A 23,298-nucleotide genomic window follows, 5' to 3' on the forward strand; every position below is an offset into this window, starting at 1 on the left:
AGACGCTCAGCCAGCTCAGAGCCCTGTCCAACCCCCCTTTCCAGCTGCTGTACCTGCACCAGGAAACCGAGAACAGCCGTAAATTGACTCCCAAATCCCACTCCCTGCTCCAGCAGCAGGAGCAGCCCCAGCCCCCAGCCCATGCCCAGCCCAGCTGTGGGGACCCAAAACCCCAGGATGGTTTGGGTTGGGTTGGAGAGACCCCAGAGCCCACCCAGTGCCACCCCTGCCATGGCAGGGACACCTCCCACTGTCCCAGGGTGCCCCAGTGTCCAGCCTGGCCTTGGACACTGCCAGGGATCCAGGGGCAGCCCCAGCTGCTCTGGGAATTCCATCCCAGCCAGGAATTCCCAATTCCCAATCTCCCATCCATCCCTGCCCTCTGGCACTGGGAGCCATTCCCTGGGTCCTGTCCCTCCATCCTTGTCCCCAGTCCCTCTGCAGCTCTCCTGGAGCCCCTCCAGGCCCTGCCAGGGGCTCTGAGCTCTCCCTGGAGCCTTCTCCTCCCCAGGGGAACATTCCCAGCTCTCCCAGCCTGGCTCCAGGTCCCTGTGCTGGTGGATCAGGGGCAGCTCTGCAGGTGGGGTCTCACCTGAGGGGCAGAATTCCCATTTCCTGCTGCCCACACTGGGATCAGCCCAGGCACATGGGGGTCTCTGGCCAATCCCTCAGCCACCAGCATTCCCAAACTGGACCCCAAAGCCCATCCATGGGACCTCAAAGCCCATCCAATGAACCCCAAAGCCCATCCATGGGACCCCAAAGCCCATCCAATGGACCCCAAAGCCCATCCATGGGATCTCAAAGCCCATCCATGGGACCTCAAAGCCCATCCATGGGACCTCAAAGCCCATCCATGGGATCCCAAAGCCCATCCAATGGACCCCAAAGCCCATCCATGGGACCCCAAAGCCCATCCATGGGATCCCAAAGCCCATCCATGGGATCCCAAAGCCCATCCAATGGACCCCAAAGCCCATCCATGGGACCCCAAAGCCCATCCATGGGATCCCAAAGCCCATCCATGGGATCCCAAAGCCCATGCAATGAACCCCAAAGCCCATCCAATGGACCCCAAAGCCCATCCATGGGATCCCAAAGCCCATCCAATGGACCCCAAAGCCCATCCATGGGATCCCAAAGCCCATCCATGGGATCCCAAAGCCCATCCATCCCTCTCTGCCTCACTCCAGCTCTGCCCAGCCCGGCCTTGGCAGCGGCTGCGACCACGAAGATTTGAAGCCTGTAAAAAGAAAACTTCCAAAACTGACATTTATGATTTACCAGTTTCTGTGCATCCTTCAGGAAAATGATCTTCAGGATGAGAGGAGGAGAAATGACCATTGCTGGGACAAGCCTTGCTGGGATGCAAAGATCCAAGAGCTCCTTCCCTTTTCTTCCTGCCCCGAGCAGGGGCAGCTCCAAGCAGCCCTCACGAGGATGCTCAGCAGGAGACCCCAGCCCTGGAGACCCCCCAGCCTATCCAAGGAGAATTCCCAGCTGGGAATGTGCCTTTCATGGCATGTCCTGAAGCCAGGGACACAGCTCTATCCCTGGGCTTTTCCCTCCTAGGGAATTGAGGACTGTGGGCATTACAGGATGCCTGGAATGGAAGAGGTGCCACTTCTGAGGCAGAGGCTGCCACTGGGCATGGCAGGGGAATGGCTGGAATATCATCCAGACTGGATTCTGGTTTCAGTTTAATCAGCACATGAGCCCTGCTGCAGCCTGAGGAGCCCGGGGGGATCACAGGAAGAGCAGCACGGGCAGCAGGACTGAACCTGGCAGGGCAGAAGGACTGAACCAGGGCTCCCCCAGCCCAGCCTGGCACATCAGAGCTGCCCTGATCCCAGCGGGAAGCAGGACCCCAACAGCAGGGATGCTGTGGGGCTGCTCTGCTGCAGCCACTCCCTGAGCTCTGAACCCTGACAGGACCTGTCCCCCCAGCACATTCCCACTGTGGGAAGGGTCTGTGCTTCCCCCATGGCTTCCATGCCTCCCCCAAGCTCAGGGTTTGTGTTTGCTCCTCTGGAGCTCACACCCAGCCCCAACACAGCCCAGTTCCCACACAGCAACGATTGCCAGCTCTTCCCACACACACAGAGGCAAAGGAGACTTCACAAACTCCACAGGCTTTGTACAAAAACCGCTTTTTTTTGCTTTTATTTCACAAAATTGGGTGGCTGCTGCAGGAATCAAACCGGCCCTATACAGAGATCAGGTGAAAAAGTGGGCACAGGGATTATTTATACAGAAACAAAACAGAGTCCAGGACCCAGGTCCTCGGCAGGATCAGCACTAGGACAGTAAAAAATAGTCTCCACCTGGATCCTGGGAACTGCTCACGCTAAAAACAACCTGAGGTTACTCTAAACTGGACTAAGGGCTGCACCAGAAATCCCACGCTCACCCCAAAGAGCCTGGAGGGGAAGGAAGCCTTGGGAAGGGGAATGGGAAGGCCCCTGTGCTGGAAGACCTGGCAAAGCCTGAATTTTTAAATGCTGGAAGCGGTTCTGGAGGTTCCAGAGTTTTTGGGAGCCTCTCTCCAGCCCAACCTGGACAAAAGCCATCCCTGAAATCAAGGAGCAGCATCCAGACCCTCGGCAGGGAAACCCCAAACGCTGCTGGGCCAGGAGGAGGGCAGAGAACCCGAAGCTCGGGCAGAAAAGGACTTTTTGCAGGACTTTTCCCCAAGTTCTGGCAGCCTGGAGGTGTGCAGCAGCAGCAGCAGCTCTGGAGTGCTCCCAGGTCTGCCTGCTGCAGCTGCTGCCCTCCCCACCCCTGCAGCTGCACTGGGGTGACAGGAGCTGTCCCAGCTGCTGCCCTGGCTGTCCAGAGGTAGTTCTGCCATTCCCATCCCAGCCATCCCAACCCAATCCCAAATTCTAGCACTTCTTCGCTACCTACTTTAATTTTTTTTTTTGTTTGTTTTCTTCATTTTAAAAAGTACAAAGTATATGCTCCAAAAAGAGGGACTAAAAATGGGGGGTTATTCCTCAGTTGGCTACTGCACCAAACTACTCAGGGAAGGTCCAACTACCACCTCCAAAGGCAAAGGAAAGGTAAAAACTGGAGCAAGAGAACTCCTACCATTGAGTGGTTTTATTCTGATTGATTCACTCCTGGTTTCACTGCCATGGATCAATATTTCCTGTAATAAGTTAGAGGCAGCTGTGGCTGCAGCCACCAGGAATCCCTGCAGGCCTGGCTGCTGGGCTGTGCCCCTGCCTCTCCTGCTCTGCCCCAAGCTCTGGTTTGGCCTCTGCTCTCGGTGCTTTGCTCAGCCCAGAGACCCCAGAACACCCAATCCCCCCGGGGTGGGCACATCCTAAAGCTCAGCTCCTGCCCTAAAACCTGGATTGTTTCACCCTGCAGGAGAAGCCAAAAGCACCAAGAGGAAGGAAACCAGCGTGGAGCTCTGCAAGGCCAGCAGGCCAAGGGGTGAAGGACTTCCCAGCAGCAACGTGGAGGCACTCCTGGCACCCCCACCTGCAGCTTCCCCTGGCAACACCGAGCCCTGGGGGCTGCAGGGGGAGAGGGGAGTGCCAACCATGCCAACCGTGCCAGCCGTGCCCACGGCCGGGAGGGGAGGGGACACCTCCCCAGGAACAGAAGGGAACTGAGGAATTCTCTTTTGGTCACCACTCCGCTGCTGTGGAAGCTCCTTCCTCCTCCTCCTCCTCCTCCTCCGGGGCTGCCTTAGGGAGCGGCAGAGGCCGGCGGGGCTCCGGCCGGGGGTGGGGTCACTCCTTCCGCGGGAGGCGGGGGCTGCGCCGGGCCGGGGTCTGCAGGGACACAGCGGGACAGTGAGGGACAGGGGGGACAGGGAGGGACACTGAGGGACACAATGGGGGCTGCGCCAGGCCGGGGTCTGCGGGGACACAGCGGGACAGTGAGGGACACAACGGGACAGTGGGGACAGGGAGCGACACAACGGGACACTGAGGGACACAATGGGGGCTGCGCCGGGCCGGGGTCTGCGGGGACACAGCGGGACAGTGAGGACAGGGGGGACAGTGGGGACAGGGAGGGACACAACGGGACAGGGAGGGACAGGAAGGGACACAATGGGGGCTGCGCCGGGCCGGGGTCTGCGGGGACACAGCGGGACAGTGAGGGACAGGGGGGACAGGGAGGGACAGGGAGTGACACAACGGGACAGTGAGGGACACAACGGGACAGTGGGGACAGGGAGGGACAGGGGGGACAGGGAGGGACACAACGGGACAGTGAGGGACAGCAGGGGGGCTGTGCCGGGCCGGGGTCTGCAGGGACACAACGGGACAGGGAAGGACACAACGGGACAGTGGGGACAGGGAGGGACAGGGAGGGACACGGAGGGACACAATGGGGGCTGTGCCGGGCCGGGGTCTGCGGGGACACAGCGGGACAGGGAAGGACACAACGGGACAGTGAGGACACAACGGGGACAGTGAGGACACAACTGGGACAGCAGGAGGGGCTGGACGCAGAGAAGGGACACAACACCCGCGTGTCTCCAGCCCACAGGACAGACAGTCTGCCCGAGGGGAGTTCCTGCAGCCAGAGCCCAGGAATGGCTCCTGAAGCTCTGCTGCACCTTTAGTTTGCTCTTCCACCACCCAGCACTGCATGGGCTCCGTGAAAGAGCAAAAAGCTCCCATATTTTTATGGACAAGATGCTGGGGATGCAGCTCAGCAGCTGGCAAATCCACGCCAAGCAACTTGCAGAGCTGGAATTGGCACCTCTCACCTGCCAGCTCTGTGCTCCAGCCCAAATTACAGCTCTTCTCTGTTTAAAACAGAGGGAACAATAGGTTTGGTATCAACAGAGGCTGCTCCTCCCTCTGAAGGATGGATGTAGGTTAAAGCAGAGGAATCCACAGATGCAGTGAGGAGGGGAGGAAGGAGGGTACAAAGGGCCAGCCTCGTGCCCAGAGAGGAGATGCTAATGGAACATGACTGACTTGTTTAGCAGGGGAGGAAAAAAGGAGAAATTAAGGGAAGGGAAGAGTGCAAACAGGAATACAAGCTGACACGAGACATTCCCAGCGGTAAAGGCTCGGGGAAAAGGAGGGAAAAGTAAGGCTGGGGAGCAGAGAACAGGAGCAGTGCCCAAGCAGAAATAGCACAGAGCTCTCCTGCTGGGGCTGGGAACGCCCTGAGTCACAGCTCACAGCAGCTCCTGCTGCTGAAGCCAAAATCTAAAGGGCTTTTCCCAATTATTTTTTGGGAGAGGTACTACAAGTGATGGCAATTCCTGCTCGTCTGGTGAGAGCCACACTGAGCATTTTGGGGTGAGGATTCCTGAGCAGCAGCTGGGCCAGGCTGCAATTAATAATGGCAAATTTATTGAGGAATCCCTGATGGAGAATTCCTCAGTCATCCCTCTCTGTGCCAGCTTGTCTTCTGCCTTCTGAGCTTGGCCACACTCTCACACTCATTCAACAACTCCCACACCATGGCTCCTGATCCAGCTGCTTTTTTGGCTGCCATAAATCAACTTCATTTTTGGAGGTACACATTTTATACTGGGAATGTTCTTTACATGGTTTATCCTCTCCTTCTTCCTAATCATGATTTCCATGCTCCAATTCCAGGGTGCCAAGTTTTCAGTAAGGAATAATTGAACTGGATTCTACTCTGACCTCCGCTATTTAGAAATTACATTTAATTCCTGACCCTCCACTAAAGTCAGGAGAGGCTTTTGATCATCACCACCAAGCCTCTGCATGGTTATAAATAAAATAAGGGATGTTATAAATAAAATAAAGAACAATGGAATGTGTTGGGATGCCCAGAGGGCTGAGGAGCACTTAAAGCTTCCAGCACATCCCTGGCAGCACAGATCCTGATACTCCCAGGAACCAGGGGGTCTGCAGGGCAGGGGAGCCCAGGACTACCAGGATTATCCATCCCTTTCAGGCTGCACTTACACAGATCCCACTGTCCCTGCAGGAAGCAGGGGTTTGCAGGGCAGGGGAGCCCAGGACTACCAGGATTATCCATCCCTTTCAGGCTGCACCTACACAGATCCCACTGTTCCCACAGGAAGCAGGGGTCTGCAGGGCAGGGGAGCTCAGGACTGTCAGGATCACCCCCCGTGTCAGGCTGCACTGACACAGATCCCACTGTTCCCACAGGAGCAGGGGTCTGCAGGGCAGGGGAGCCCAGGAGTGTCAGGATCACCCCGCTGTCAGGCTGCACTGACACAGATCCCACTGTTCCCACAGGAGCAGGGGTCTGCAGGGCAGGGGAGCCCAGGAGTGTCAGGATTATCCATCCATTTCAGGGTGCACTGACACAGATCCCACTGTTCCCACAGGAAGCAGGGGTTTGCAGGGCAGGGGAGCCCAGGACTATCAGGATTATCCATCCCTTTCAGGGTGCACTGACACAGATCCCACTGTTCCCACAGGAGCAGGGGTTTGCAGGGCAGGGGAGCCCAGGATTACCAGGATCACCCCCCATTTCAGGCTGCACTTACACATTCCGTTGGGGGCAGCCAGCGGCACGCGTGGCCCCAGCAGGTTCCCGGCCATCGGGGCCATGCCGGGCGGGGCCGCGCCGCCGCCGCCGCCGCCGTGGATGCTGGCAGGGATCATCCGGCCCGGCAGGGGCTGGCCCGGCAGCAGGGAGCCCGGCAGCTGGCCTGCAGGGAGGGACAGACACGGTGAGAGCCGGGCAGCGACAGGCAGCAGGGTTCTGCTCCCAGCCCTGGCACAACCGTGCGGCGCAGGCGGCTCCAGGTGCGCTCCACACCCCAGGAAACTGGGGTTCAGCAGGAGACCCCAGCCTATCCAAGGGGGAATTCCCTTCTCACCCCCCCAGCACACCCCGGGAAATGCCTTCTGACCCCCCAGAAAATGCCTTCTGACCCCCCAGCAAACACCTTCTGACCCCCCAGCAAACACCTTCTGACCCCCAGCACACCCCAGGAAATGCCTTCTGACCCCCCAGCAAACACCTTCTGACCCCCAGCACACCCCAGGAAATGCCTTCTGACCCCCAGCACACACCCCAGGCAGGGCCAGGGGGCACCTGGAAGCTCCCCACAAGGGAGAAGTGGGAGACAGCAGAGGCAAAGCCACTGCAAGCAGAAAGGGCATCCATGGAATGCAGGTGCTGGGAAGCAAATGCAGTAACAAGGCATCAGAGGAAGAGCCTTGATGGAAAGGAGCAGCCATGAAGCCTCCTCATGGATAAATTTGGTGAGAGAACTGAAATCATACAGTTCAAACTGGGCTGCACAGGGTAGGAATTCCTACCCTGATTCCCTGTTGTGCTGTGAGGGAAGATTGCAAGGCTCTTCCTCACAAATCAGCTCTGTGGTCTCGAGACCTCCCTGTTCCAGGGAAGGAACAGGTTTCCCATGCTTTAAATCTCATTTGAGGGATGGTTTGGCACAATCCAATTCCATTTCCTTCATCACACTTCCATGGAGGGACGGGATTTTAATGAGACAGGGATGGAAACAGCTCCTGCCCCCTAACCCCAGGCAAAGGGGGAAGGACCTGAGAGCCAAAGAGGCTCCAGGAGAGCTGGAGAGGGACTTGGGACATGGGACAGGAGCCAGGGAATGGCTTCTCACTACCAGAGGAATGGGATATTGGGAAAATCATCCAGTTCCAAGCTCCCAGAGACTCAGAGGCTTTGTAGCAGAAGGAGGCATTCACAGCTACGAGGGGTGTCATTCACTGGCAAAATAAAGGTTGATCAGGGAATACAAATATAAAAACTGGAACAATACAGCTGTGTTTGAGAGGCCCAGGAAAGGTGGGAACTGAGAAATTCCCAGCCTGGGAGCTGCCACCTGACAGGAGCCTCAATATTGGCCATCCCTGAACACCACAGGCCTACGAGATCCTCTCTCACTAATGAAGTGATTAATATTAAAATCCCTCTTCTGAAACACCTGAAGCTGAATCAGACTTTACTACACACTGAGTGGCTTCAGTGGAACTCCAGCACTGGGCACGAATTCCTTCAGGGAAAGGCTGCCAAACCCACAGGGACGTGAAGATTCAAGGGTGTTTTATGTGCAAATCAACCCCAGCTGAGCTAAAACCACCACTGAACAGAAACTAAACCTACTTTATAAAGTGTCTTTTCTTCATAAATGCAAAGTGTGTCCCATCCCTGGCAGGGTCCAGGGCTGGGAGCAGCCTGGCACAGTGGGAGGTGTCCCTGCCATGGTAGGGATGGCACTGGATGATCCTTAAGGTCTCTTGCAACCCAAATCAACCCCAAATGTCCCAGCAATGCTCACTGGGAAGCTCCCTCCTCCCTGGGCCTTGGAGTGTCCTGAGCTTTTCTCCCTGTTAAACCTTGGAGGTTTAAAACCAAGCAGCTGAAGCTGAAGTTGTGCAGAAGCTGAGAAGCTCCTCTGTGTGGGGCTTTTTCCCCTTCCTGACACAGGATGCAACATTTTCATCTCAAAATTACCTTAGGGAGCTGGCAGAGGAATGAGCCCATCCCATCCCAGCTCCGAAACACCCAAGTGAGAGCACCCAGGCACTGACCCCACCCTGAGTGGGATTAACCAAGGGGAAACCACTGCTGCCACCACAGCACAAGCACAGCCCTGCTTCACAGAGATGTTTTTCTTTTTTTCCAAGAGAAAGCGCTCCAAGACAGCGGCTCAAGCAGAAAATGTGCAAGTGTGACCTACATAGGGGGGAGAGCTTAGGAGCAGCAGCTGCAGGAAGAGATCCAGCCCAAAGGTTCAACACAACGAGATTTAACTGACTGAAAACCCCTCACACGGAGGGGCAGGGCAGGTTCACCCTCCCCTGCTACCACTGCAGCTCCACAGCCCAGGGAAACGGGCAGGAGCTGCCTTCAGAGGCTCTCCAAGGTATTTATCTCCATTAAAAAGCCTCTCCCTCTATTAAATCAGCACTTGAGGAGCACTGGGCTGATAAGCAGCCAGAGGGGTTTTGTTTTGATGCATGAGGCTTGGAGCTGATCCAAATCCTCCAGCACCTCTCCCTGCCCAGCCTGTGCAGGGAAAACCTGTGGACACAGCCAGGGCTCCGTGCAGGATGGCCTTGGGAGGGCATGGAGCAGCTCTGGGGATGAGCCTGGCTGCCACCCTGCTCTGCTGGAGGAGCTGCTTCCCAGCCCCGACACGGGAGAGGCACAGAACAGCCCCAGGAACACCTGCTGGCATCCCAAGGTGTGCTCCTTCCCACTGGGAACAGGCTTCACAGGCTCTGGGAGTCTGGAATGGTTTGGGTTGGAAGGGACCCTAAAGCTGATCCCATGCCACCCCTGCCATGGGCAGGGATATTCCAGCAGCAAAGCCACCCTTCCCTCCCCCTCCCCAGCCAAGCAGTGTGAATAATTAACCACAGCAACTCACTGAGCCTCGTGTCTGGGGAAGGAGAGGCAGAGTTTCCACTGCACTGGCACCCAGCATTTCTGTTCCTGCCCTCCCTCCAGAGCCCTCCCGGGCCAGAGCCAGCCCTGCTCTGGGGGCACCATTCCCAGGGCACCATTCTCACCCCTTCTGGGACACCATTCCCAGGGCACCATTCCCAGCCTCTCTGGGACACCATTCCCAGGGGCACCATTCCCAGCCCCTCATTCCCAGGGGCACCATTCTCACCCCCTCTGGGGCACCATTCCCTGGGGCACCATTCCCAGCCCCTCATTCCCAGGGGCACCATTCCCAGCCTCTGTGGGGCACCATTCCCTGGGGCACCATTCCCAGGGCACCATTCCCAGCCCCTCTGGGGCACCATTCCCTGGGGAACCATTCCCAGCCCCTCATTCCCAGGGGCACCATTCCCAGGGGGCACATAGGAGACACTGGAGCATCTCTGGGGAGCTGCTGCTGTCCCCCTCCTGAGGAAAGGATGCTGCACCCAACACCCCAAGGAAAGGATCCCCCACCCAACACCCCAAGGAAAGGATCCTGCACCCAACACCCCAAGGGAAGGATCCCCCACCCAACACCCCAAGGAAAGGATCCTGCACCCAACACCCCAAGGAAAGGATCCTGCACCCAACACCCCAAGGAAAGGATCCTGCACCCAACACCCCAAGGAAAGGATCCCGCACCCAACACCCCAAGGAAAGGATCCCGCACCCAACACCCCAAGGAAAGGATCCCCCACCCAACACCCAAAGGAAGGATCCCGCACCCAACACCCCAAGGAAAGGATCCTGCACCCAACACCCCAAGGAAAGGATCCCCCACCCAACACCCCAAGGAAAGGATCCTGCACCCAACACCCAAGGAAAGGATCCTGCACCCAACATCCCAAGGAAAGGATCCCGCACCCAACACCCCAAGGAAAGGATCCCCCACCCAACACCCCAAGGAAAGGATCCTGCACCCAACACCCAAGGAAAGGATCCTGCACCCAACATCCCAAGGAAAGGATCCCGCACCCAACACCCCAGGGAGAGCTCAGCCCTCAGCAGGGGAGGGGAGGGCAGTGCTGGTCCCTCCAGAGGAGCTGTCCTGGGGTCACTGATTGACTGCTTGAGGCCAGCAGTTCTGTAATGCATCAGGTATTTACTGCTTTGTTCACTACTCCAGCCCCAAAGAGCCAAACTGCAGCAGAGGCAGCCCAAGGTGGTGTCAGTGTCCCTGTGTCACCAACCACCCTGACAGCTCCAATCCCAAATTACACCCTGCTTGCACGGCCACGGATCAGCTCCAGCCCCTTTCACCACCCCCTGACTTGGATTTCCTCCCATCCCACTGCTCCCTGCAAGCTCTGCACATCTGATGGAGAAATGGGGAGCACTGACAGCTGACAGGGAATATTTACCTAAAGGAAGCAAACTCAAAATCCTGTACCCAAAAAGCCCCCTGGAATCATCACCAGTCCAATAAGGAAGCAAATAGTGTCCAGCAACTCAATTTAAAGCCACAAATAATGAAATGCTCAGCAGCTGAAAAACCCCAAGCCCAAAATTCCTGACAAAGTCCCTTTTTTTTGAGTATTTCAACCATTGACAGAAAAGCAGGTAAAATCTATCAGGGAAAAGGTTATTAAAATTGCTCATCCAGCTGTGGTGGGAAGTGTATCCTGCCCTCCTCATTCCATTTCTGCCTTAGGTCAGAAACTGTTTACCAGCTGACAATCCCACCTGAAGGAAGAGTTAACAATGACAGCTACTGCTTCCCAGCTCTCTTCCTCCAAGGATTTCCAGAAGTTTCTCCCATTCCACACCGTGAGTATCACCAGAACCAGGAGTTCTCACCCCATTGATCACCAACCCAGGGCTTGGAGAGAAATCAATGGAGTGCCCAAAGTGGTACCATGGGAAGAAACTGGGAATTTGATTTCCTATTGCAATGACAAGGGGCAGCTTTTCACAGTGAAATTGGAACCCAACTTTGTTTTCCTATTCTAAAAGTTTTCATTCCAGGGCAAAGGAATAAATAAGCTCAGGGGAAATGAATTCTATGGCCCAGCAGAACCAGACACGGCCATGCCAAGGAGAAGTGGGTGACCCTTGGCTGGAGATGCTCTCCAGATGGGCCCAGCGCTGGAGATGTTCTCCACCACCATGTCCAGACTGACACCTGAGCTAAAAACCAGACTTCTGGGAGAAGCCTCTCTTTTTAACTTTTAGGTAAGAGCTTGACTTCGCTGCTTCTGCCCTGAGCAGGGATTTATCCTCCTCTCTTTCCTCTCCAATGCCATCTCAGAGCCTTTCCTCCCTTTGCTTCCCCCCATCCCTTCAGCTCTCATCAGTCACTCAAGGGTGTTCTGCTCATGCTCTGCTGAGCCCAGGGTGGCACCTGCAGCTGCTGCTGAGCTCAGAACCTGTCAGGAACCACCGCTGAGCACCAAGGTGAGGCCTGCAGTGAAACCTGGCCAGCACAGCAGGAGCTGGGCGGGTATTCCCAGCCCAGCTGCTCCATGGTGCCCCTGGATCACTCTCAGGGGTCTGGGGGTTTCTCCTCCCCATCCCTGGCAGTGCCCAAGGCCAGGTTGGACATTGGGGCTTGGAGCAGCCTGGGACAGTGAAGGTGTCCCTGCCATGGCAGGGGTGGCACTGGGTGATTTTCAAGGTCCAACCCAAACCATTGCAGGACTCCATGATCTCCTCACACTCACCAAATTTTGGGATCTCCACAAAGGCTGCAGGAGACTCGGGGGCAGATCCACTGAGGGCACTCACAGCTGTGGGGTGACCAAGCTGACATTCAACATTTCCTCTCCATGCTCCCAAGCTAGAATAACTCTACTGTGCAGCCAAAGAGCTTTGGCACCCCTGGGCTTCCCTAACCCCAGGCATTCCTAACAAACTTCCTCTGAAGAACTCAAGGCAAGGAGCCTCCTCTGCTTTCTAGGCAAGATCAGCTGGGCTCTGGCTGGGGACACAGAGGGGTTTGCTCCAAACTTAGAGTGGGCCTCAAATTCCTCCCTCTACAAGAGCATCAAAGAGAGAACTGTCAGAGGAGGTGAGGGCACATCCTGGTCCTGGGGAATGAGACAGCTCTGGATGCTGCTGGGAGCCAGGAGAGCTGAGCCCCAGCCAGGGGAGGTGCTGCTGGGAAAGCCAATCTATTGAGCAGCTTTAATCAAAGCTGGAAGAGAGATGTTGTGACTAATGGACAGAGCCCATTCCCTGTCCCTGCTCGGGGAATGCAGAGCCTGAAGGGCTGTGAGGGCTGCAGTAACACAGGGCTGAGTGAGCCAGGGGAGCTCTCAGCCCCCAGTGAACAAATACTTGAACCAATTAACAAATGCTTTAACCTTGTCCCAGTCTCCACAGCAGTGTGGGAGGGACAGCTGTGTATGGATGTGCCAGGGTTCCCTCCTTCCCTCTGCTCTCATTTGCCAGTTGTCCCTTTCCAGGTTATTCCTTCATGGGAGCAGCCCTGAGCTGTGCTCAGGTTTTCAGAGTCTAAAACTACACCCTGTTTTATCACACTCCCAGTCTAATTCCAGCAAAAACCATACCAGCTCCCAAAGAGTCTGTGGTGGTTTGACAGGAAATGTGTTTTTTGGGATGCTGTGTTTTTGGTCAATGGATATTCAGACTTTAATATTGGCATTTAACCTAGCCATTAGGACATAGACACGCCTCTGAGAACAGGGGGTTAAAAGCAGAGCTCTCCCCTGGGAGGGTCCTCTTGGGTTTCCGGTGGGAAAGAGTTCGGGTCTCTCCCCCGGCCCAGCTGCTGGCTGGGCAGGGGGAGGGGAAAGCCATGTGGCCGAGAGAGGTAGGCCTGAGCCCCGGGGTGGAAGGGTGGAAGAGAGAGAGAGAGACACCGGGAGCCATCGGGCAGCCCCCCCTGAGAGACACAGAGAGAGAGAGAGAGAGAGAGCCGCTGCCTGGGACTGTAACCTTGAGACTGGATAAACATGGGCCTGTCCTGGCAGCACGGCTGGGACGGAGAAGAAGGGGGGGGGCGCAGCCGGCCGCTTGTAGGAGCTTTTAACCCCTTCTCAGAGAATGAGAACTTTACAGAACATTGACCTCTCCTGGAAGATAGAGTGGAAGATGAGGAAGGAAATGGGCCAGTGTGAGAGAGGTCTGGGCGAGTGAGAGATAGTAGAAGAATAGAGAAGAATCCTAGTGGGAAGAGATGATGGAGTGGCTTTTGCTGGACTCTTTTTGTATAGCCATGGACAGAACCATGTTCCTTGTGATACAGAGACTGCATTCTAGGGGGAGGCAATGGCCTCAGAACCAAGAGGGTTCAGTGTTGATGCCCCTCGGCCCCAGGGGGTGAAAAAATATGGGGGGGACAGGTGTCCCAAAGGAGAGATTGTGGGGACAGGTGTCCCAAAGGAGAGATGGACAGACCCGTGATCCTTGTGATACAGAGACTGCTCAGTGTTGATGCCCCTCGGCCCCAGGGGGTGAAAAAATATGGGGGGGACAGGTGTCCCAAAGGAGAGACTGTGGGGACAGGTGTCCCAAAGGAGAGACTGTGCCCTTTTTGGATCGGGACAGAGCATCCTTAAAAGACAACCCTAGAAGCAGCTCTGGTCCGTGTTCAGTGGTGACAGCACTGGACATGAAAGGAAGAGGTCACGACGCAGATGTACTCCGGGCAGTGCCACGAGTGACACAGAAACACACGAAGCTTCAGCTGTGTTTCCAGGGGAAGCCCATGGTACAAGAAGGACTCCTCTCCTCTTGATGAACTGAGGATTGATTGTCTAAAAGGTGGTGCTGGACCGAGAGTTGGTGATTTGAGGAATAAATGTATTGTGTTTGGAATTTGGTGGGGGGAGGAGGAAATGCATTTGTGAGGTTTTCATTTTCCCTGTGTGTGTGTGTTCCTTTTTATTTGTAGTTGTAGAGTAGTTAATAAAGTTCTGTTTTCTTTTCTTTCCTAAGTAGGAGCCTGCTTTGCTTATTCCTGGTCACATCTCACAGCAGCTACCAGGGAGAAGGTATCTTCATGGGGGCACTGGCATTGTGCCAGTGTCAAACCATGACAGAGTCCCAGGGATTTTTGTCCACAGTAAACCCAGGAACTCCCTGAGCCTTAAAAGCAGAGTGAGCCTGAGCCTCACCAGACACCTCTTCCCTCCCTGCCCAGCACCAGAACTCTGCCCCTGCTGAGGGAACCCACTCTGATTACTCTGCAGATCCATTTGGATTGGATCCTTTCCATTTTCCTTCTCACCTGCAAATCCTGCTGTTTTCCTGGGCCCTTCTGCTCCCTCCCAAACCAAACACTTTTTGTCTCAACAGGAAAACCCAAGTTCCTGCAGCTTCTTGTTGCCATGTTCTATGTGGACTATGACACCCAAACTTTCCAGCTTCTTCAGCAGCTGCCTATGAAAAATCTTCCCAAATATTTTTGGCTAATAACTGATCAGGTTTGCTTCTGGAGCAGGTTTTGGTCAAGCTCCTCCTTGGCTGTATCCAGTCCCACAGCCGGGTTCCCACGTGCCAGCACCGTTATTTGATTTTAAATTACCATTTCAACAACCTTTAGCAAGTAAAAGCTGCCAGTTCACATCCTCACCTGATCACCCCACCCTCTGGAATCAGGAGTACCCACCCCTGGAGATACCCAACCCTCAGCAGGACAGGCTGCACTGGAGACTTGCAGGTGACCCCTCTGACCAACAGAGTCCTGAGACCCTCCCCTGGCACCAAACCATGAGGCAGGACACAGGAACCTCTCACAGCCAGCTCTCCTGCCAAAGAAGGTCCTTAAGGAGCTTCCCACCCCTGCTGCCCCTCCCAGTCCTTTCCCTTAATTTCTGCACTTTTGGTGTGCCATGGACTGGAGAATTTGAGGAGTGACTGTTTTTGAAGGAGCATCTGCTCAGATCACCCATCATAAAACAAGTCTAGGGAAATACAAATAACCTAAAAACATCTGGAAGTGCTTGGGGCAGCTTCATATTTCACTTTAGAGCTTGACTGTCCCAGGCAGGGGACTCCCAGCCCTGCTGGACAATCTGCTCTGGGGCTGATGAGTCCCTGAAGGAGGAAAGTGTTTTCCTGTGGCTGGAAGGAATTTCTGCTGCTGGTGCCCACTGCCTCCCACCCTGGCACTCCCCCACTCCTGACTCCTGGGGTTCCCCCCTCCATAAAACACCTCCTCCCCACATCTGGAATGGGGGTGGGAGCTCCACAACAAAGCTGCAGAACATGCATGGCTCATCTTTGCAGCAGCAAACTGTGTCTGGCAGTGGCCCCATTATAAACCAGTAACCCAGAGCATCCACAGCCCCATGGGCAGCCCCTCTCCCTCTGGGCTCGCTGCTCAGGCTCAGGGCAGCAACTCCCTGCTCCCAGCTCTTACCTGGCTGAGGTGGGTGAGGAGGTGGCATCTGGTGGTGCATCATGGGGTAGGGTGGGGGCTGCTGGTGGGGCAGCAGCCCTGGGTGTGCTGGTGCCCCCAGGGGGGTGATGCCAGGCCCGCTGGGGTGCTGGTGGGGCTGCTGGGGGTTCTGGCTGTGCTGCTGCTCCATTTGCTGGCGAGCCCTTAACTCGGCGTACTTGAGCTGCTCCATGTGGAAGTTCTGCCTCTCAGTCAGCAGCTGCTGCCTCTGCTGCTCCAGCTGTGCCAGGACAGAGGGCAGAGGTTAATAATGAGTTACCAATGGTGCATTTCCAGCTGTGCTGCTGCCTCTGCTGCTCCAGCTGTGCCAGGACAGGACAGAGTTAATAATGAGTTACCAATGGTGCATTTCAAACACCTCCTGCCTCTGCTGCTCCAGCTGTGCCAGGACAGGACAGAGGTCAGTGAAAAATGGTGCATTTCAAACATCTCCTGCCTCTGCTGCTCCAGGACAGGACGAAGGGCAGAGTTGGGTTAGCAATGGTGCATTTCCCACCTGCTCCTGCCCATCAGTGGGTTGGGTTGGAAGAAGTCTCTCATCCCAAACCCAAAAGGAACTGCTGTCCTGTGGATGTTTGCAGCAGGTTCTGGGAAAGGCTCTGCAGCTTTTTCTAGCTGGGACACACGAACTCACCTCGTTCTGTCCTAAAGCCTCTCAGCAGCACAGCTCGTTACTCACTGAGCTCTGCACTGAGAACTCGGCCCTAGCACAGCTCTGGGAGAAACTGGGGGGTTTTCCTCTGCATCTTCTGCATGTTGGAATGAGGGAGAGCAGGAACCTCAGGGGATTTTCTAGGGAAGCCTGAAGCAGAAGGTGTGTGCAGCTGCAGGAGCTCAGGGATCACAGGCAGGATCCTTCTCCACCCTGTGAGTGCAGGAATCGGATGTCACAGCAGCCAGACACAGATTTGCATTATTAAGAGCTTTATGTAAAAAAACACATTTAATTTAGGCCAATTAACATCAAATAGGCTGCTTTGATTAATTATGAAGTCACGTAGAGAGTGGGACCTGAGCAATCTGGCCTAGGGAAGATGCCCCTGCCCTGGGTGGAACTGGATGATCCAGAAGATCCTTCCAACCCAAACCAGTCTGAGATTCCTTGAAAAGACAAAAAAAGCTACAGAAAGCATTTCCTACCACTGGGCATCTGTATGATGGGTCAGGGCTCTGCTGAAGGAAGTGATGTTTGACTTATTGCAGGAATATTGACCCATTCCCACGTTATTACATTAATACATACAATAATATATTGTTATATCCATGGACAGCCGGGCCCGGGGCTGCGTGACTCGTGTACAAATCCTGAAGCAGTGTTTTAAGGTAGGCTCCACAGTTCAGCTGAAAAGCAGGTTGCCAAGGAGACTCTCACCTAGCAGGAGTTCTCCAAAAATCCCCAAGCTGCCTCAGTAGTGGTGCTGGCAGGCTGGCTGCTGACGAGGCAGGCAGGGCAGGGGAAGGCAGCTCACAGAGGAGCCTTTGAGCAGCCCCAGCTGGGCCAAGCCCATGAATTAAACATGAGCCCGGCCGGGGGAGCTGCTCCCGGCCACAATGGCATCATTCACGCTGCCCTGGCTCTTTTCTGCTCTCATCTGCTGAGGGAAGCACCCGATAAATCCACCCCACCGGGGAAATGGGGTGTGTGGGGAAACATTCCCGAGGTGGCAGACAGCTGGGAGAGGAATTCCTGCAAATGACTCCAAACAAAGGCTCAGGCAACACTTTTGTTCCTCTGAGACCCTTTTGTGGCCCTGCTTTGCTCTCTTCGTGGCACCCCATCCCGTTACAGTTTAAAAGAGTCTTTACAAGGATGCCCAAAGAGCAGCCAGGGCCTGAAAATTCACATCGGAGGAGGAAAAGCAGGGAAAACTTCCCTTCTACACAATCCCTGTGCTTGGGATCAGGAAAGACAGTTGGACAGAGGAAAAAAGGCACAGAAAGACAAGTTACAATGTGAGCTGGTGCTAAAGCTGAGCCAAGCTTAAGCCTGGGATCCAGTGCCAACCCAAAGCCCTGGTTCTGCAGCAGGCTCTGTCCCACCTCACACACAGCCCCCAGCTCTGCCCCCAAACTGGCACTAAAACAATTCCTTTAAATAACACATTTCCAGTGGGAACTCCATCAGGGACCTGCAGCTGCCCTCCCACCTCAGTCATTCCTGCAGGAATGAGGCAGGAGCAAGGCTGGGAGCCTTCACCAAGGTCAGCTCTGCCCCAGAACCCCAGAGTGCCTGGGCTGGGAGGGTCTGGATGCCACCCAGGCCAGCCCCCTGCCAGGGCACAGGGCAGGGTCCCCTGGGCTGTGTCCAGGTGGCTCTGGGATGTCTCCAGAGAGGAGACTCCAGCCCCCCTGGGCAGCTGTTCCAGGGCTCTGGCCCTGCATGGACAGAGGCTGTTCCTGCTGCTGGGCTGGAGCTGCTGTGCTTTGCTTTGTGCCACTGCTCCTGGTGCTGTCACTGAGCAGAGTCTGGCACCTTCTCCTGGCACACAGATGGGGAGATTGGTGGGCATTGATGGGATCCCCTGTGAGCCTTCCCTTCTGCAGGCTGAGCAGGCCCAGCTCCTGCAGTCCCTGCTCATCAGAGATGCCCCAGAGCCCTGAACATCTCTGTGGCCCCTGCTGGACCCTCTCCAGCAGAGCCTCTCCACAAAAGCCCACTCAGGAAACCAGCTGGAATTCAGGGAGGTGGTTCTGGGTGTCACAGCTGACAGTGACAATATCCAACACCCCTGTCTGTGCTGCTGTCAAAGTGCTGCACCAGCAGGGGCAACTACAAGCCCTTAATGGCCACTCACACAACAAATCAGTGCCACAGCTTCATCTCCAGCACAGAGCTTCCTTTCAGGGGGAATTTCCCCATGGAAAGGGTGGTCAGGCTTTGGAAGGGGCTGCCCAGGGAGGTTTGGAGTGCCCATCCCTGGAGGTGTCCCAGGAACACCTGGAGGTGGCACTGAGTGCTCTGGGCTGGGAACAAGGTGGGCACTGGGCACGGCTGGGGCTCCATGGGCTGGGAGGGCTTTTCCAGCCTCAGGGATTCAGGAATTCCTCCCTGAACAGAACCAGCAAAGCTTTAGGTGCCATTAGAAATTGTGGGTGGGCCAAGCTCCACCAACAATCCCCTGGTTTCCCACAGCAGTGGCACTGCTGACACTGCTCAGCTCAAACACAAATAAAATAAATGTGTTTTGCCTGAGATGTAACACCCTGCAGGCTGCAGCACCGACTCCTGTCAGCACTCACAGCCCCTGCTCCCTCCCTGCAAGGAAAGCCAGGGCAGCAGGAATGACAGGCCCAGGGTGCAGTGGCAGCAAGGAGGCTTTGCTGCCTTAATTATTCCACTAAATATCCACAATGACAGGTGAAAAGAGCGAATTTAACCACCAGGAAGCCAAGGGGAAAATCTGTATGCACATTTTTAAAAAGGGAAATGTCATATGCCTCAAAAGGGAGGAAAAAAAACCTCCCTGTCACTAATGGAATATATCCCCCAAAGAAAGAATCTGCAGGGAACCTTTCCAAAAGAGCTGGGTCCATTTCCTGAGCTGCCAATCAAACACAGACTGAAACACTGGAGGATGTGGAGCAATCCAGAAATTCCTGCTGACATCCTGCTCCAAGAGGAGTCCACATCTTGTCAGACTCCATCAGTGTGATTAGGGCAACTCTGGATTGGAAAAGGTTCTCCATGGATGTGGCCATGGCATCAGGCCTGGCAGGGCTCAGGGAATGCCTGCAGGATGCTCATGGTTTAGTTTTGGGTGCTGTGAGGAGCAGGAGTTGGACCTGGTGCCCTTTCCATGAATGCCAAATGGGGCTGCAATTCCATTAAATTCACACAGAAGGGTAAATGCAGAAATCCCTGGAATTATGAATCAACATAGCACAGTCTGAATCTTCAACCCATCCATATTAACTGTCTACTCACAACAATGAGGCAGCTACAGACAGAAAAAAGAAATTAAAAACTGTCCATTTTGATAGAAGTGAGATTTTGAGTCATCTTTCAAGGAGCTGGAGAGGAAACACTTCTCCAAAGCCTCTGGCACTGCACGTGACACAACTGCTGCTAATTCCTGAGTAATCCAGGTGCAGACAGCTCCTCTCCATGTCCTGACCTCACTCCCTTCCCCTCTCCTGAAGCTGCTGCTGCCTTCCCAGCTCAGGCAAACCCATCAGCAGCAGCACAAAGTGAGGCTGGCACTCTGAGCATTCCCCTTCCACCTCCACATCCCACTTGCAGGGCTTTCCCAGGAGCTGCTGAGTGCCCCCAAAACCCTGAACTGTGTCCTTGGAACCCCTTGGGTCAGGGGAAAGGCACTCAGGGCTGGCTCCCTCCCCTAGGGAAGGGAGGGCTCCACCCCTTTCACTCTTGGCAGGGCAAAGCTGTTCTGAGGTCAGACACAATCCATGTGAAAGGGCCACATGAAGCTCAATTCCACATTCCTGCGCAGGGTAAGGATGAGGAAGCAAATCCTGATACCCCAGTGTGCTGCTTATGGGACAGAGGAACACTGGATGGAGCAGGACAGGGCCCAAATGCCACTGTGGGAGGGAACTGTGGGTTCCAGCTGAAGGAGAGGGACACAGAGGGGAGGGGAGGAGCTGCTGCTTTTCCAGGTGCTGGCACACAGAATCTGCAGTGAGAGATCTGATCCCCAGTTGCACTTACTGCCTCCTTCTCCCGGTCCATGATGGTTTCCAGCTCCTCAAAGTGGCGAAGCTTTATCTCCAGCTTCTTCATCTGAGTCTCCACCAGAAGGGCCACCAGGGACTTGATCTTCCTCTCCTCCACAGCTGCCAGGTGCTGGGGATGAAACACAGGGGGTGTTGTGTGACACTGGGCACAGGAAGGGGCTGGGAGGGAGGGAATCTGCCGCTTCAGCCATCCTGCTCCACTTGTGGCACGAAACAGGGAATTCTAAATCTTATGCTGGGAACCAGAGGCCTTGGAAGATGATTAGGTTTAATCAAATAAACAGGTGTGAAGGTTTCCTACAAGAGGTGTGGAGGATGCTCAGAGCAATCCAGCTCTGGGCACAGGGAGCCCTTCCAGTGGGAATGCAAATGAGGGAGAAGGAAGGAGCTGTTCAGAGGAGTCAGCTGAGGGTCACCCAAAAAGCTCCCAGCAGGACACACACAGGAGGCTGTGACCCAGAATGACCCCAAATCAGGGAGATGGCACTGCCACATCTTTGCCATTAAAATAGATTTTTCTCAAGCAGAAGGCAAATTGATTTTTATAAGGATTAGCTTCGTGCCATTTATATCCCCACATAAATAACACCAGAGATCTGTGCATCTATATCTGATACACGAGGCAGCCATGCAAGTGTTTCACACCCTCAGAGTGTGACAAGTGTGCTCACCATGCCCGTCCCTGTTTCTGTTAAAACCTGAGCTCAGCAGGAGAAGCCCCTGGGAGTGCAGCCTGGGGGGCTGTGTGCTCACAGGTGTGTCACAGGACAGGGAAAGGTGAGGGCTGGGGGCAGCAGGAAACAAGGAAAAGCTGGAGCTCCTCCAGCTCCAGCTGCAAACAGACCCCTGCTGAGGGAGCTGGGCCCCAAACTGGGACACCAAACACAGAGGGCAGGAAAGCAGCATTAGAAACCTCCCTGGAACCCTGAGCAGAATCTGAATTTCTCAAAGCCGTGTGACACTGTGCCATTGACAATGTTCACCTCCCTGACCCAGCAGCAGTGAGGGAGGGCTCAGTAAATGTGGGCAAATGCACTCCTGACTCTCTAAAGTGAATTTCAAATCAGGTCTGAGAGAACCAGAGTGACCCCAAGCTCGTCCAACACCATATCCCTGAGAAATTCCAGCAGCTGTTCCAAAACTGACCGAAGTGCTGCACAAAAAATAATGAAACAAAGCTGACAGAACAGAAAATCTCATGTTAATAACACTGTTAAGGAAAATAAACTTGTTTGTATGAAAATTCAGAGTGAGGGAATCACCTGGGGATACACAGTCCTCTACCAAACATTTCACTCTGTTTCACATGTGCAATTTTAATAATGCAATGGGATGAACACCTGATCAAAGCACATGATTAGTTAAAGGACAGGTCTCCAAATACACCTTGGAAAGAAAATTATCTCTCAAGTTTTTCCTAGACAGACTCAAAGAGGCTCAGCCTGGCACTACCCAGGGCTTTCCATGGGCAAAGGACAAATCCCTACAGCTGCAGCTGAGGAGAACCAGGAACACAAATTCAGGGGTAATCTGAAATGCCTGATAAACCCATCACTGCACCAGCCTGGACTCATAAATGAGCAAGTGATCCTAAAGGGTTTTTCCAACCTAAATGATTCTACCAAAAAGAATCATGGAATGCATGAATGCTTTGGGTGGGAAGGGACCTTAAACCCACCCAGTGCCACCCCTGCCATGGCAGGGACACCTCCCACTGTCCCAGGCTGCTCCCAGCCCTGTCCAGCCTGGCCTTGGGCACTGCCAGGGATGCAGGGTGGGCACCCTGTGCCAGGGCCTGCCCACCCTCACAGGGAACAATTCCCAATTCCCACTGTCCCATCCATGCCTGCCCTCTGGCACTGGGAGCCATTCCCTGTGTCCTGTCCCTCCATGCCTTGTCCCTGGCCCCTCTCCAGCTCTCCTGGAGCCCCTCTGAGATCAGCAGCTTCCAGGAATGATCTCTCCAGTCCCAGGCACCTCCAACAGGGATTTGGAGAGGTCACAAGATCAGTGTTTGGCAGGAGGTGAAACTGGGACCAGAACAGCTCTGGGAAGGGGAAGAGATGGACCAAGAGCAGCAGTTCTGCAGCTCAGTCCCAGCTGGAGAAGAGCAGGAGCCATCAGGGATGCTTCTGCACAGAAAGGAAAAACCAGCTCACATTGGGTGTCCATTGAGAGGAAAATGAGCAGAAGGGACTTAAATTCTAATGCTGTTTGTTCAGAAACCAGAACCTGTGCAAGCATTTCAATTGTTGGTCTGTGTGAAATGCAGAGTCTCACCCTGAACATTCATGTTCACCATTCCTCAAACAGCACAACTCAACTTCTGGAAGCCACTGATCCCAAAAGAAAAAAAAAAAACAAACCAAAAAAACCAATAACAAGGGAAAAAACCCCAAACACAGCCCTCATTTCAATCCCCTGTCTTTAACCCCCATCTTCACTCAGAATCCATCTGCAATATTGCTCTGATATGAAATCCTAAGGAAAACAGCTTTTCACATAAGCAGGGCCAGAGTTTATGATGAAGAGTTTAATTACTCCCTCAGACACAGACCACCCAAAGCTCTAATATTGTCTGGCTTTTTAAGGCAGGGGGAAGAGAAATCCCTGCTGAACCTGAATTGTATCTCAAGTGTCAGCCTCCTAATTACAATACATTATTCCCTGCAATGGGAAGCTGAAGCTCTTCCAGAACATTATTACTGCCATAATGAAAAGTGCCATCAGCCAGGCCCCTGCTCCCTCCAACTCCTCATCTCCAGAAAAATGGAGCAGCAGCTCATCCTGGAGCAAGTGGCCTTCCATAAAACACAGATTAAACCTCATGTCTTCTC

General features: G+C 54.5%; 1 protein-coding gene across 1 annotated transcript in view; it reads right to left on the reverse strand.

Annotated features, from left to right (window-relative positions):
• Window positions 1-2,131: 2,131 nt before the first annotated feature.
• Window positions 2,132-23,298, reverse strand: part of SMARCC1 (SWI/SNF related, matrix associated, actin dependent regulator of chromatin subfamily c member 1) — a 74,374-nt gene continuing 53,207 nt past the window's right edge. The window contains exons 25-28 of the mRNA XM_036379240.2: window positions 20,436-20,570; window positions 15,728-15,986; window positions 6,467-6,631; window positions 2,132-3,785 (exon numbers count right to left, since the gene is read on the reverse strand). Coding sequence (XP_036235133.2) covers window positions 3,700-3,785; window positions 6,467-6,631; window positions 15,728-15,986; window positions 20,436-20,570 — 645 coding nt within the window. The 3' untranslated portion in view covers window positions 2,132-3,699. The remainder of the gene's footprint in view (window positions 3,786-6,466; window positions 6,632-15,727; window positions 15,987-20,435; window positions 20,571-23,298) is intronic.

The sequence above is a fragment of the Molothrus ater genome, chromosome 1 (assembly GCF_012460135.2).
Source record: "Molothrus ater isolate BHLD 08-10-18 breed brown headed cowbird chromosome 1, BPBGC_Mater_1.1, whole genome shotgun sequence".
In the NCBI taxonomy this organism is placed as follows: Eukaryota; Metazoa; Chordata; class Aves; order Passeriformes; family Icteridae; genus Molothrus; species Molothrus ater.